At 45.5% G+C, this 14,466-nt stretch overlaps 1 protein-coding gene across 2 annotated transcripts in view; it reads right to left on the bottom strand.

The window, feature by feature from the left end:
* Positions 1-3,737: 3,737 nt before the first annotated feature.
* LOC139421847 (RAB27B, member RAS oncogene family) overlaps positions 3,738-14,466 on the bottom strand; it is a 98,678-nt gene continuing 87,949 nt past the window's right edge. For both annotated transcript variants that reach the window (XM_071172973.1, XM_071172974.1), the window contains 2 exons: positions 8,602-8,725; positions 3,738-4,639 (listed from right to left, as the gene is read on the bottom strand). In XM_071172973.1, the coding sequence (XP_071029074.1) occupies positions 4,453-4,639; positions 8,602-8,725 (311 nt within the window). In that variant the 3' untranslated portion in view covers positions 3,738-4,452. The remainder of the gene's footprint in view (positions 4,640-8,601; positions 8,726-14,466) is intronic.

The following is a 14,466-nucleotide window of genomic DNA, read 5'->3' as shown; positions in this document are numbered from 1 at the left end:
AGAACTGTCATAGAGAATTATGATGTCATAGGGAGGTACTGTATGTGAACAGACATTGTCAGTGACGAAATATAACAAGTCAAGGCACAGATCACATCTTATTGACTCTCACCTCTCAGCAATCCTGCGCATAGCGAAGTCAGAAACTATACCTGGCTTCACCTCTCTAGTCAATGCCCATCGGAGACTTCACTCCTCACACTGATTGAGTAGTTTAAATGTAATGTTGCTCTCTCTCTCTGTGTTTTTGTGCATACCCGTTTTAACAAGAGTTCTGTCCGTCATGCTGAATGCACAGTGTACTTTTCCCTCCGTGTCGTTCATTGCATGTTTAATAATGAAAATACCTATCAAAAGGAGAACATGGGATGTGGTTTATTTCTCTCCATGTTAAAAAAAAAGAAAAAGAAGTAGCACATCTGGATGTGATTTACAGTAGATATATCAGTCAACACAGTCATACACATGATGTATAATCCTATAATATGATTCTGGTCCGCGATGGCAAAAATATATATTCTAATGTGGCCCTGCATGGAAAAGAATTCCCCAGGCCTGATTTACACCATAGTGTCTTCCTTTCAGAGGTGGCCTGATTTACACCATAGTGTCTTCCTTTCAGAGCTGGCCTGATTTACACCATAGCGTCTTCCTTTCAGAGCTGGCCTGATTTACACCATAGTGTCTTCCTTTCAGAGGTGGCCTGATTTACACCATAGTGTCTTCCTTTCAGAGGTGGCCTGATTTACACCATAGTGTCTTCCTTTCAGAGCTGGCCTGATTTACACCATAGCGTCTTCCTTTCAGAGGTGGCCCAGTTACACCATAGTGATTAAGTAAGGAGACATTCGACAAATACTGCTTGCTGTTGTACAGTACAGTAAATGCTGGGAGTGATCATGAACGGAGAGATAGTCTCATCAGGAATAAAATGTATAGCTATCTAGTAACACTAAACACCTAACCACTTCTTAACAGAGATCAACCTGCGGATGTTGACTTAAGGGCTACTTAACAGAGATCAACCTGTGGATGTTGACATAAGGGCTACTTAACAGAGATAAACCTGTGGATGTTGACATAAGGGCTACTTAACAGAGATCAACCTGCGGATGTTGACTTAAGGGCTACTTAACAGAGATCAACCTGTGGATGTTGACATAAGGGCTACTTAACAGAGATCAACCTGTGGATGTTGACATAAGGGCTACTTAACAGAGATCAACTTGTGGCAGTTGACATAAGGGCTACTTAACAGAGATCAACCTGTGGATGTTGACATAAGGACCACTTAACAGAGATCAACCTGTGGATGTTGACATAAGGACCACTTAACAGAGATCAACCTGCGGATGTTGACATAAGGACTACTTAACAGAGAGCAACCTGCGGATGTTGACATAGGGACTACTTAACATAGATCAACCTGCGGATGTTGACATAAGGACTACTTAACAGAGATCAACCTGTGGATGTTGACATAAGGGCTACTTAACAGAGATGTACCTGTGGATGTTGACATAAGGGCTACTTAACAGAGATCAACCTGTGGATGTTGACATAAGGGCTACTTAACAGAGATCAACTTGTGGCAGTTGACATAAGGGCTACTTAACAGAGATCAACCTGCGGATGTTGACATAAGGACTACTTAACAGAGAGCAACCTGCGAATGTTGACATAGGGACTACTTAACAGAGATCAACCTGCGGATGTTGACATAAGGACTACTTAACAGAGATCAACCTGTGGATGTTGACATAGGGACTACTTAGCAGCTTCTACCCCAAAGCCATAAGACTGCTGAGCAGATAATCAAATGACTACCCGGACTATTTGCATTGTCCCCCCATTTTTACACTGCCACTACTCCAACTTTACAGTTGCTGCTGAAGAATTAGAACAGTTGCTGCCGAAGAATTAGAACAGTTGCTGCCGAAGAATCAGAACAGTTGCTGCCGAAGAATTAGAACAGTTGCTGCTGAAGAATTAGAACAGTTGCTGCCGAAGAATTAGAACAGTTGCTGCCGAAGAAGTAGAACAGTTGCTGCCGAAGAATTAGAGCAGTTGCTGCTGAAGAATTAGAACAGTTGCTGCTGAAGAATTAGAACAGTTGCTGCCGAAGAATTAGAACAGTTGCTGCTGAAGAATTAGAACAGTTGCTGCCGAAGAATTAGAACAGTTGCTGCCGAAGAATTAGAACAGTTGCTGCCGAAGAATTAGAACAGTTGCTGCCGAAGAATTAGAACAGTTGCTGCTGAAGAATTAGAACAGTTGCTGCCGAAGAATTAGAACAGTTGCTGCCGAAGAATTAGAACAGTTGCTGCTGAAGAATTAGAACAGTTGCTGCTGAAGAGTTGCCAGTAGAAAGGTGAAGCTCACTGATGGCTGCAAGAGGCATTCGCTGGCAGTTATCTTGGCCATAGGTGACACAACCAAGTACTAGCTCAGGGGTGCTAATCATTTTCTCTATGACCTTTTTCTTTATTTTCTATTATTAAAAATAGTCTAAATAAAATTGGTTCTGCAAAGTTGAAATTAGAATAACAATGTGTTGAGACCCCCCAAAAAAACTTTTTTTTTTTCTTCTCTCGATTTAAACCTTATTTGACAAGAAATAGATAATTATTTAAGGAAAAAGTGCAAGGGTGTCAATATTTTTTTGGGGCCGTAGCTATGTCTGATAAGAAATATCCACTGTTAACCTGATCAATCTCAAATCTCAGCCAAAGTAAGGAATACCATTTTTCTCACCTAGTTATAGAACCACCAGTAGACGACACCACATGACTTTATGTCTTCAAAACCAAACCTGTTCTATTGGGTTTATTAAATCAGTTCTATACAGAACAGTCACTACACTGTGGACTTCGTCTTGTCTTAAACACAATAATAGTTAACACTGACTGCCCGTCTGTCCTGGTCACTATCATGTTATTATTTTGTAATAGAAAAGTTGGATTAGAAAAGGAGTGTGTAATCACTAGGCATGAGGTGTGAGGAGTGTGTAATCACTAGGCATGAGGTGTGAGGAGTGTGGTTAGTTCCTGTAAAGCTGGTAGATGGGGCACGGAGAAACAGGAACACAGAACTACATCTCGAGTGCACTAGCTAACTAGCTAGATTTATTGTTAAAGTCTGTCACATGAGATTAGTAGCTAGGAATGTCAAAGGCCCTTGATAACAACCACAGACAGACAGACAATCCTGCCCCGGGACTACAGGAAATGTGAAGGTGATTTTGGCACACAGACAAACAGGCCAACAGCAGTTATCAAGAGATTAGATTTTCTGCTTTGGCAATATATTTTCCTGACTGATATTACAATATGATAAAGTTGTTACTGTCTTTTATGCACATTTAGCTTGACACTGTTATTGTTTAGCTAGACACTGTTATTGTTTAGCTAGACACTGTTATTGTTTAGCTAGACACTGTTATTGTTTAGCTAGACACTGTTATTGTTTAGCTAGACACTGTTATTGTTTAGCTAGACACTGTTATTGTTTAGCTAGACACTGTTATTGTTTAGCTAGACACTGTTATTGTTTAGCTAGACACTGTTATTGTTTAGCTTGACACTGTTATTGTTTAGCTAGACACTGTTATTGTCTACTGTTATTTGGGCATTCAAATTAATGTGTGGAACCATCATTTATTCTAAAAAAAAAAATACATTTAAAAAAATATAACTTATATTTAAAATACACAAAAAAAACGAAATATAAATCATATATAAATAACTGGTCACATGTTTTTATTAATATCCTGTAATATTGGTACTGTAATATGGATAGGGCCTTAACAGCCAAGGCAGTAGATTAGATTGGACATACACTTGTAAACAACATTGGGATATAAAGTCCTATAAAGCATAGGCCTCTGGTAGGCCAGACTCTTGTCTCAAATGGCACCCTATTCACACTGTATGACTAGTAATGCACTATATTTATTTAACCTTTATTTGACCTTTTAGTTATCGTTTAACTAGACAAGTCAGTTATAAACAAATTGTTATTTTACAATGACGGCCAAACCCTAACCCGGACGACGCTGGGCCAATTGTGTGCCGCCTTATGGGACCTCCCGATCACGGCGTGTTGTGATACAGTCCGGGAATCGAACCAGGGCGTCTGTAATGACGCCTCTAGTGCTGAGATGCAGTGCCTCAGAACGCTGTGCCACTCGGGGAGTTCTGTAATAGGGAACAGGGTGACATTTGAGAAGCAACACAGGACAGGACAGGACAGGAGAGACATATAGTCAGGCCCAGCACAGTACACACAGGCCGTGCAAGGCCAGAACTACAACGCCATTGCAGTGTGGCTGACTGAGCTGCCCCCTCACACATCACGCTGTCATAATGCTGCTGCACTTCTGTGTCTGGCCACCAGAGGGGGTGCTAGAGCACCAATCAGAGTAGGGAGAAGGGGACGTGGGAGGGGCCAAGTCTAACATGCACACTTTTTCTGGTCAGGCGCGGCGTCCTCCAGCTTGGTGGCTCCTCCCCCGTTGGCGGGCTCGGCGGTGGGCTTGTCGACACACTGCTCCATCCTCTTCATGACCAGGTCTAGCAGAGTGATGACGGCCTTGTCCACCTCAGACCCCGTCGCTGCCGACGTCTCAAAGTACGGGATCCTACAGGGGACAAACAGAACCAGATCAGACAGGACATACAGAACCCAGATCAGACAGGACCACTCCAACACCCATATCAGACAGGACCACTCCAACACCCACATCAGACAGGACATACAGAACCACATCAGACAGGACATACAGAACCCAGATCAGACAGCACATACAGAACCCAGATCAGACAGGACACATACAGAACCCACATCAGACAGGACACATACAGAACCCACATCAGACAGGACACATACAGAACCCAGATCAGACAGGACATACAGAACCCAGATTAGACAGGACATACAGAACCAGATCAGACAGGACATACAGAACCCACATCAGACAGGACACATACAGAACCCACATCAGACAGGACACATACAGAACCACATCAGACAGGACACATACAGAACCACATCAGACAGGACATACAGAACCCACATCAGACAGGACACATACAGAACCAGATCAGACAGGACCACTCCAACACCCACATCAGACAGGACATACAGAATCACATCAGACAGGACCACACCAACACCCACATCAGACAGGACATACAGAACCCATATCAGACAGGACATACAGAACCACATCAGACAGGACCACTCCAACACCCACATCAGACAGGACCACTCCAACACCCACATCAGACAGGACATACAGAACCAGATCAGACAGGACATACAGAAACACATCAGACAGGACATACAGAACCCACATCAGACAGGACATACAGAACCCACATCAGACAGGACATACAGAACCCACATCAGACAGGACATACAGAACCCACATCAGACAGGACATACAGAACCCAGATCAGACAGGACATACAGAACCCACATCAGACAGGACACATACAGAACCAGATCAGACAGGACATACAGAACCACATCAGACAGGACCACTCCAACACCCACATCAGACAGGACATACAGAACCACATCAGACAGGACCACACCAACACCCACATCAGACAGGACATACAGAACCCATATCAGACAGGACATACAGAACCACATCAGACAGGACCACTCCAACACCCACATCAGACAAGACCACTCCAACACCCACATCAGACAGGACATACAGAACCAGATCAGACAGGACATACAGAAACACATCAGACAGGACATACAGAACCACATCAGACAGGACATACAGAACCCACATCAGACAGGACATACAGAACCCACATCAAACAGGACATACAGAACCCACATCAGACAGGACATAAATAACCCAGATCAGACAGGACATACAGAACCCACATCAGACAGGACCACTCCAACACCCACATCAGACAGGACATACAGAACCCAGATCAGACAGGACATACAGAACCCAGATCAGACAGGACATACAGAACCCACATCAGACAGGACACATACAGAACCCACATCAGACAGGACATACAGAACCCACATCAGACCGGACATACAGAACCCACATCAGACAGGACATACAGAACCCAGATCAGACAAGACACATACAGAACCCACATCAGACAGGACATACAGAACCCACATCAGACAGGACACACAGAACCCAGATCAGACAGGACACACAGAACCCAGATCAGACAGGACATACAGAACCCACATCAGACAGGACACATACAGAACCCAGATCAGACAGGACACATACAGAACCCAGATCAGACAGGACACATACAGAACCCACATCAGACAGGACACATACAGAACCCACATCAGACAGGACACATACAGAACCCACATCAGACAGGACACATACAGAACCCACATCAGACAGGACATACAGAACCCACATCAGACAGGACATACAGAACCCACATCAGACAGGACATACAGAACCCACATCAGACAGGACATACAGAACCCAGATCAGACAGGACATACAGAACCCACATCAGACAGGACATACAGAACCCAGATCAGACAGGACATACAGAACCCACATCAGACAGGACCACACAAACACCCACATCAGACAGGACCACATCAACACCCACATCAGACAGGACCACACCAGACACGACCACACCAACACCCACATCAGACAGGACCACACCAGACACGATCACACCAAAACCCACATCAGACAGGACCACACCAACACCCACATCAGACAGGACCACTCCAACACCCACATCAGACAGGACCACACCAAAACCCACATCAGACAGGACCACATTAACACCCACATCAGACAGGACCACATTAACACCCACATCAGACAAGACCACACCAAAACCCACATCAGACAGGACCACATTAACACCCACAACAGACAGGACCACATTAACATCCACATCAGACAAGATCACACCAAAACCCACATCAGACAGGACCACACCAACACCCACATCAGACAGGACCACACCAAAACCCACACCAGACAGGACCACACCAACACTCACATCAGACAGGACCACACCAAAACCCACATCAGACAGGACCACACCAAAACCCACATCAGACAGGACCACACCAACACCCACATCAGACAGGACCACACCAACACCCACATCAGACAGGACCACACCAGACAGGACCACACCAACACCCACATCAGACAGGACCACACCAACACCCACATCAGACAGGACCACACCAACACCCATATCAGACATGACCACATCAACACCCACATCAGACAGGACCACACCAACACCCACATCAGACAGGACCACATCAACACCCACATCAGACAAGATCACACCAACACCCACATCAGACATGACCACACCAACATCAGACAGGACCACACCAACACCCACATCAGACAGGACCACATCAACACCCACATCAGACAAGGTCACACCAAAAACCCACATCAGAGCATTCTACCTGGTCTTACTAGTCGTATCTTATATCTGAAAGTTAAATCGAGGGACCATGTCAAGCACGTTAGGGTATGAGGGACTGAACACGATAGAGGCTGTCGTAATAACAACCAAATGACTCCGGTTGTGTCCTGAGAACAGATCCACCAGGTATTATTTTATGTTAATGAACCACAACCTCTCTGCTAGTACAGCTCTGAATGACAAGCCCAGCACTCAGACATGACAGAGGCGGCATCGCATGCATCCCAAATGGCACCCTATTCCCTATATAGTGCACTACTTTAGACCAGAGCCCTATGGAACCCTATTCCCTATATAGTGCACTACTTTAGACCAGAGCCCTATGGAACCCTATCCCCTATATATAGTGCACTACTTTAGACCAGAGCCCTATGGAACCCTATTCCCTATATAGTGCACTACTTTAGACCAGAGCCCTATGGAACCCTATTCCCTATATAGTGCACTACTTTAGACCAGAGCCCTATGGAACCCTATTCCCTATATAGTGCACTACTTTAGACCAGAGCCCTATGGAACCCTATTCCCTATATATAGTGCACTACTTTAGACCAGAGCCCTATGGAACCCTATTCCCTATATATAGTGCACTACTTTAGACCAGAGCCCTATGGAACCCTATTCCCTATATATAGTGCACTACTTTAGACCAGAGCCCTATGGAACCCTATTCCCTATATATAGTGCACTACTTTAGACCAGAGCCCTATGGAACCCTATTCCCTATATATAGTGCACTACTTTAGACCAGAGCCCTATGGAACCCTATTCCCTATATATAGTGCACTACTTTAGACCAGAGCCCTATGGAACCCTATTCCCTATATAGTGCACTACTTTAGCATGTCTTGGGGGTATGATATAATTTGTCCCCCTAAAATGGAAGGACTATGTACAAAAAGTGCTGTAACTTCTAAACGGTTCATCCGATATGGATGAAAATACCCTCAAATGAAAGCTGACAGTCTGCACTTTAACCACATAGTTATTGTATCATTTCAAATCCAAAGTGCTGGAATACAGAGGCCAAAATAATTAAACACGTGTCACCGTCCCTCTACTTTTGGAGCTCACTGTCTTTGTAGATGACGGGGGATAGCTCTCTCCTACTCACCCGTACTTGTCGGCTAGTTCCTTAGCCTGCTCCTCCTGCACCTCTCTCTGGTCCGCCAGGTCTGCCTTGTTGCCCACCAACACCATGTCTGGGTTCTCACAGTACGCATTGGCCTGCAACTGGCCTGAGGACAACATAGAACAGTTAGCATTGACCTGCAGCTAGCCTGGGGACAACAGTTAGCATTGGCCTGCAACTGGCCTGAGGACAACAGTTAGCATTGGCCTGCAGCTAGCCCGGGGACAACAGTTAGCATTGGCCTGCAGCTAGCCCGGGGACAACAGTTAGCATTGGCCTGCAGCTGGCCTGAGGACAACATGGAACAGCGCTGTGTGGGCACTCATACTCATTACATGTGAAGCGCTGTGGGCCCTCATACTCATTACATGTGAAGTGCTGTGGGCCCTCAGACTCATTACATGTGAAGCGCTGTGGGCCCTCATACTCATTACATGTGAAGCACTGTGGGCCCTCATACTCATTACATGTGAAGCACTGTGGGCCCTCAGACTCATTACATGTGAAACACTGTGGGCCCTCATACTCATTACATGTGAAGCACTGTGGGCCCTCATACTCATTACATGTGAAGCACTGTGGGCCCTCAGACTCATTACATGTGAAACGCTGTGGGCCCTCATACTCATTACATGTGAAGCACTGTGGGCCCTCATACTCATTACATGTGAAGCACTGTGGGCCCTCAGACTCATTACATGTGAAGTGCTGTGGGCCCTCATACTCATTACATGTGAAGCACTGTGGGCCCTCAGACTCATTACATGTGAAGTGCTGTGGGCCCTCATACTCATTACATGTGAAGCACTGTGGGCCCTCAGACTCATTACATGTGAAGCGCTGTGGGCCCTCAGACTCATTACATGTGAAGCACTGTGGGCCCTCAGACTCATTACATGTGAAGTGCTGTGGGCCCTCATACTCATTACATGTGAAGCACTGTGGGCCCTCATACTCATTACATGTGAAGCGCTGTGGGCCCTCATACTCATTACATGTGAAGCACTGTGGGCCCTCAGACTCATTACATGTGAAGTGCTGTGGGCCCTCATACTCATTACATGTGAAGCACTGTGGGCCCTCAGACTCATTACATGTGAAGTGCTGTGGGCCCTCATACTCATTACATGTGAAGCGCTGTGGGCCCTCAGACTCATTACATGTGAAGCGCTGTGGGCCCTCAGACTCATTACATGTGAAGCACTGTGGGCCCTCAGACTCATTACATGTGAAGTGCTGTGGGCCCTCATACTCATTACATGTGAAGCACTGTGGGCCCTCATACTCATTACATGTGAAGCACTGTGGGCCCTCATACTCATTACATGTGAAGCACTGTGGGCCCTCAGACTCATTACATGTGAAGCACTGTGGGCCCTCATACTCATTACATGTGAAGCGCTGTGGGCCCTCATACTCATTACATGTGAAGCACTGTGGGCCCTCAGACTCATTACATGTGAAGTGCTGTGGGCCCTCATACTCATTACATGTGAAGCACTGTGGGCCCTCAGACTCATTACATGTGAAGCACTGTGGGCCCTCAGACTCATTACATGTGAAGCACTGTTTGCCCTCAGACTCATTACATGTGAAGCACTGTGGGCCCTCAGACTCATTACATGTGAAGCACTGTGGGCCCTCAGACTCATTACATGTGAAGCACTGTGGGCCCTCAGACTCATTACATGTGAAGTGCTGTGGGCCCTCAGACTCATTACATGTGAAGCGCTGTGGGAAAAATAACAACTTTATATCTTAGCTTCTTAAACAGCTCATCTCTATGTTTTCTAAACGTCAAATCCATATCAATCCAAATGGCTAAGTATTTATAGACGGGAACACGTTCGATTGGAGAATCATCTAATGACTGAACATGTGGTCCATCTGAATCATCTAATGAGTGAACATGTGATCCATCTGAATCATCTAATGAGTGAACATGTGATCCATCTGAATCATCTAATGAGTGAACATGTGATCCATCTGAATCATCTAATGAGTGAACATGTGATCCATCTGAATCATCTAATGAGTGAACATGTGATCCATCTGAATCATCTAATGAGTGAACATGTGATCCATCTGAATCATCTAATGAGTGAACATGTGGTCCATCTGAATCATCTAATGAGTGAACATGTGGTCCATCTGAATCATCTAATGAGTGAACATGTGATCCATCTGAATCATCTAATGAGTGAACATGTGATCCATCTGAATCATCTAATGAGTGAACATGTGATCCATCTGAATCATCTAATGAGTGAACATGTGATCCATCTGAATCATCTAATGAGTGAACATGTGGTCCATCTGAATCATCTAATGAGTGAACATGTGATCCATCTGAATCATCTAATGAGTGAACATGTGATCCATCTGAATCATCTAATAGGTGAACATGTGATCCATCTGAATCATCTAATGAGTGAACATGTGATCCATCTGAATCATCTAATAGGTGAACATGTGATCCATCTGAATCATCTAATGAGTGAACATGTGATCCATCTGAAACATTATTTAGAGAGTTTAAAACCAACATGTATTTGGTTTTAGCCCATATTAAGCACACATTTTATATCAGCAAGGGATTCCTGCATAGCTATAAAGTCTGACTGTAGTTTTGACACAGTCAGATCAACAGCCAGATCAACAGTCAGATCAACAGTCAGATCAACAGTCGGGGTAACAGTCAGATCAACAGTCAGATCAACAGTCAGATCAACAGTCGGGGTAACAGTCAGATCAACAGTCAGATCAACAGTCAGATCAACAGTCAGATCAACAGTCAGATCAACAGTCAGATCAACAGTCGGGGTAACAGTCAGATCAACAGTCAGATCAACAGCCGGGGCAACAGTCAGATCAACAGTCGGATCAACAGTCAGATCAATAGTCAGATCAACAGTCAGATCAACAGCCGGGGCAACAGTCAGATCAACAGTCGGGGCAACAGTCAGATCAATAGTCAGATCAACAGTCAGATCAACAGCCGGGGCAACAGTCAGATCAACAGTCAGATCAATAGTCAGATCAACAGTCAGATCAACAGTCAGATCAACAGTCAGATCAACAGTCAGATCAATAGTCAAATCAACAGTCAGATCAACAGCCGGGGCAACAGTCAGATCATAGATTAAGTTTCTGATTTTTTAACAGATTGACCAATGGTGTTTATACACTGCTCAAAAAAATAAAGGGAACACTAAAATAACACATCCTAGATCTGAATGAATGAAATATTCTTATTAAATACTTTTTTCTTTACATAGTTGAATGTGCTGACAACAAAATCACACAAAAATTATCAATGGAAATCAAATTTATCAACCCATGGAGGTCTGGATTTGGAGTGACACTCAAAATTAAAGTGGAAAACTACACTACAGGTTGATCCAACTTTGATGTAATGTCCTTAAAACAAGTCAAAATGAGGCTCAGTAGTGTGTGTGGTCTCCACGTGCCTGTATGACCTCCCTACAATGCCTGGGCATGCTCCTGATGAGGTGGCGGATGGTCTCCTGAGGGATCTCCTCCCAGACCTGGACTAAAGCATCCGCCAACTCCTGGACAGTCTGTGGTGCAACGTGGCGTTGGTGGATGGAGCGAGACATGATGTCCCAGATGTGCTCAATTGGATTCAGGTCTGGGGAACGGGCTGGCCAGTCCATAGCATCAATGCCTTCCTCTTGCAGGAACTGCTGACACACTCCAGCCACATGAGGTCTAGTATTGTCTTGTATTAGGAGGAACCCAGGGCCAACCGCACCAGCATATGGTCTCACAAGGGGTCTGAGGATCTCATCTCGGTACCTAATGGCAGTCAGGCTACCGCTGGCGAGCACATGGAGGGCTGTGCGGCCACCCAAAGAAATGCCACCCCACACCATGACTGACCCACCGCCAAACCGGTCATGCTGGAGGATGTTGCAGGCAGCAGAATGTTCTCCACAGCGTCTCCAGACTGTCACGTCTGTCACATGTGCTCAGTGTGAACCTGCTTTCATCTGTGAAGAGCACAGGGCGCTAGTGGCGAATTTGCCAATCTTGGTGTTCTCTGGCAAATGCCAAACGTCCTGCACGGTGTTGGGCTGTAAGCACAACCCCCACCTGTGGACGTCGGGCCCTCATACCAACCTCATGGAGTCTGTTTCTGACCGTTTGAGCAGACACATGCACATTTGTGGCCAGCTGGAGGTCATTTTGCAGGGCTCTGGCAGTGCTCCTCCCGCTCCTCCTTGCACAAAGGCAGAGATAGTAGTCCTGCTGCTGGGTTGTTGCCCTCCTACGGCCTCCTCCACATCTCCTGATGTACTGGCCTGTCTCCTGGTAGCGCCTCCATGCTCTGGACACTACGCTGACAGACACAGCAAATCTTCTTGCCACAGCGCGCATTGATGTGCCATCCTGGATGAGCTGCACTACCTGAGCCACTTGTGTGGGTTGTAGACTCCGTCTCATGCTACCACTAGAGTGAAAGCACCGGCAGCATTCAAAAGTGACCAAAACATCAGCCAGGAAGCATAGGAACTGAGAAGTGGTCTGTGGTCACCACCTGCAGAACCACTCCTTTATTGGGGGTGTCTTGCTAATTGCCTATAATTTCCACCTGTTGTCTATTCCATTTGCACAACAGCATGTGAAATTTATTGTCAATCAGTGTTGCTTCCTAAGTGGACAGTTTGATTTCACAGAAGTGTGATTGACTTGGAGTTACATTGTGTTGTTTAAGTGTTCCCTTTATTTTTTTGAGCAGTGTATAAATAGTGAAGAGAGCAGGTCACAAAATGGACCCCTGTGGTACACCTTGATGTACTTCAAGAAATTCATACTTAACCCCATCAATCACGACGGCCTGAGTTCTGTCACTAAGAGAATCGTGAAACCAAGAACAGGCGTCAGAACTCAGGCCTATTTAGGACAACTTGTTCAATAAAATGACACGATCAACGGTATCAAAATCTTTTTGACAGGTCTACAAACAAAGCAGAACATTTTATTTTAGTGTCTAAAGCATTGATAAGATCGTTAACAACTAAAGTGGATGCTGTAATAGTGCTATGCCCAGGCCTAAACCCTGATTGGATGGTCAGGCCTAAACCCTGATTGGATGGTCAGGCCTAAACCCTGATTGGATGGTCAGGCCTAAACCCTGATTGGTTTACATTCCATCAGTGTGATTAGAATACAGAATGCCACAGCTGCATACTACTACCCTGACATCCTGATGAAGGCAGCTTGCTGTCAAAACGTTGGCTAATTAATACAAGTATTGTATCAGAGTAATACAGGGTGAGGATCACTTCTTTTCAAGTGTTTTGGACCACTGGACCGGGCCTCGCTAATGCTGGACTGGGCCTCGCTAATGCTGGACTGGGCCTCGCTAATGCTGGACTGGGCCTCGTTAACCTCGCTAACTCAAGTATGGGACTCGTTAACTCTGGACTGGGCCTCGCTAACCTCGCTAACTCAGGTCTGGGCCTCGCTAACTCTGGACTGGGTCTCGTTAACTCTGGACTGGGCCTCGCTAACCTCGCTAACTCAGGACTGGGCCTCACTAACTCAGGACTGGGCCTCGCTAAATTAGATCTGGGTCTCGCTAAATTAGCTCTGGGCCTCGCTAAATCTGGACTGGGCCTCGTTAACTCAGGTCTGCATTTTCCTTTCTCCCGAAAACAGTTTACTACTAACCTTTGCCTACTTCCTGTGCCCTCCCTCCAGGCCGAGCTCTAAGGATGATTACAGTATTGACTGATATTGATCCACTGAAGGACCTGTCTGCTCTTCCAATACTTCCTTAATTAAACTGTCTTCCTTTCAAATACCAGGACATCATTGTCA

Source organism: Oncorhynchus clarkii, chromosome 12 (assembly GCF_045791955.1).
Source record: "Oncorhynchus clarkii lewisi isolate Uvic-CL-2024 chromosome 12, UVic_Ocla_1.0, whole genome shotgun sequence".
Lineage (NCBI taxonomy): Eukaryota > Metazoa > Chordata > Actinopteri > Salmoniformes > Salmonidae > Oncorhynchus > Oncorhynchus clarkii.
The sequence above is the reverse complement of the archived record's forward strand: the minus strand, read 5'-3'. Positions and strand labels throughout refer to the sequence as shown.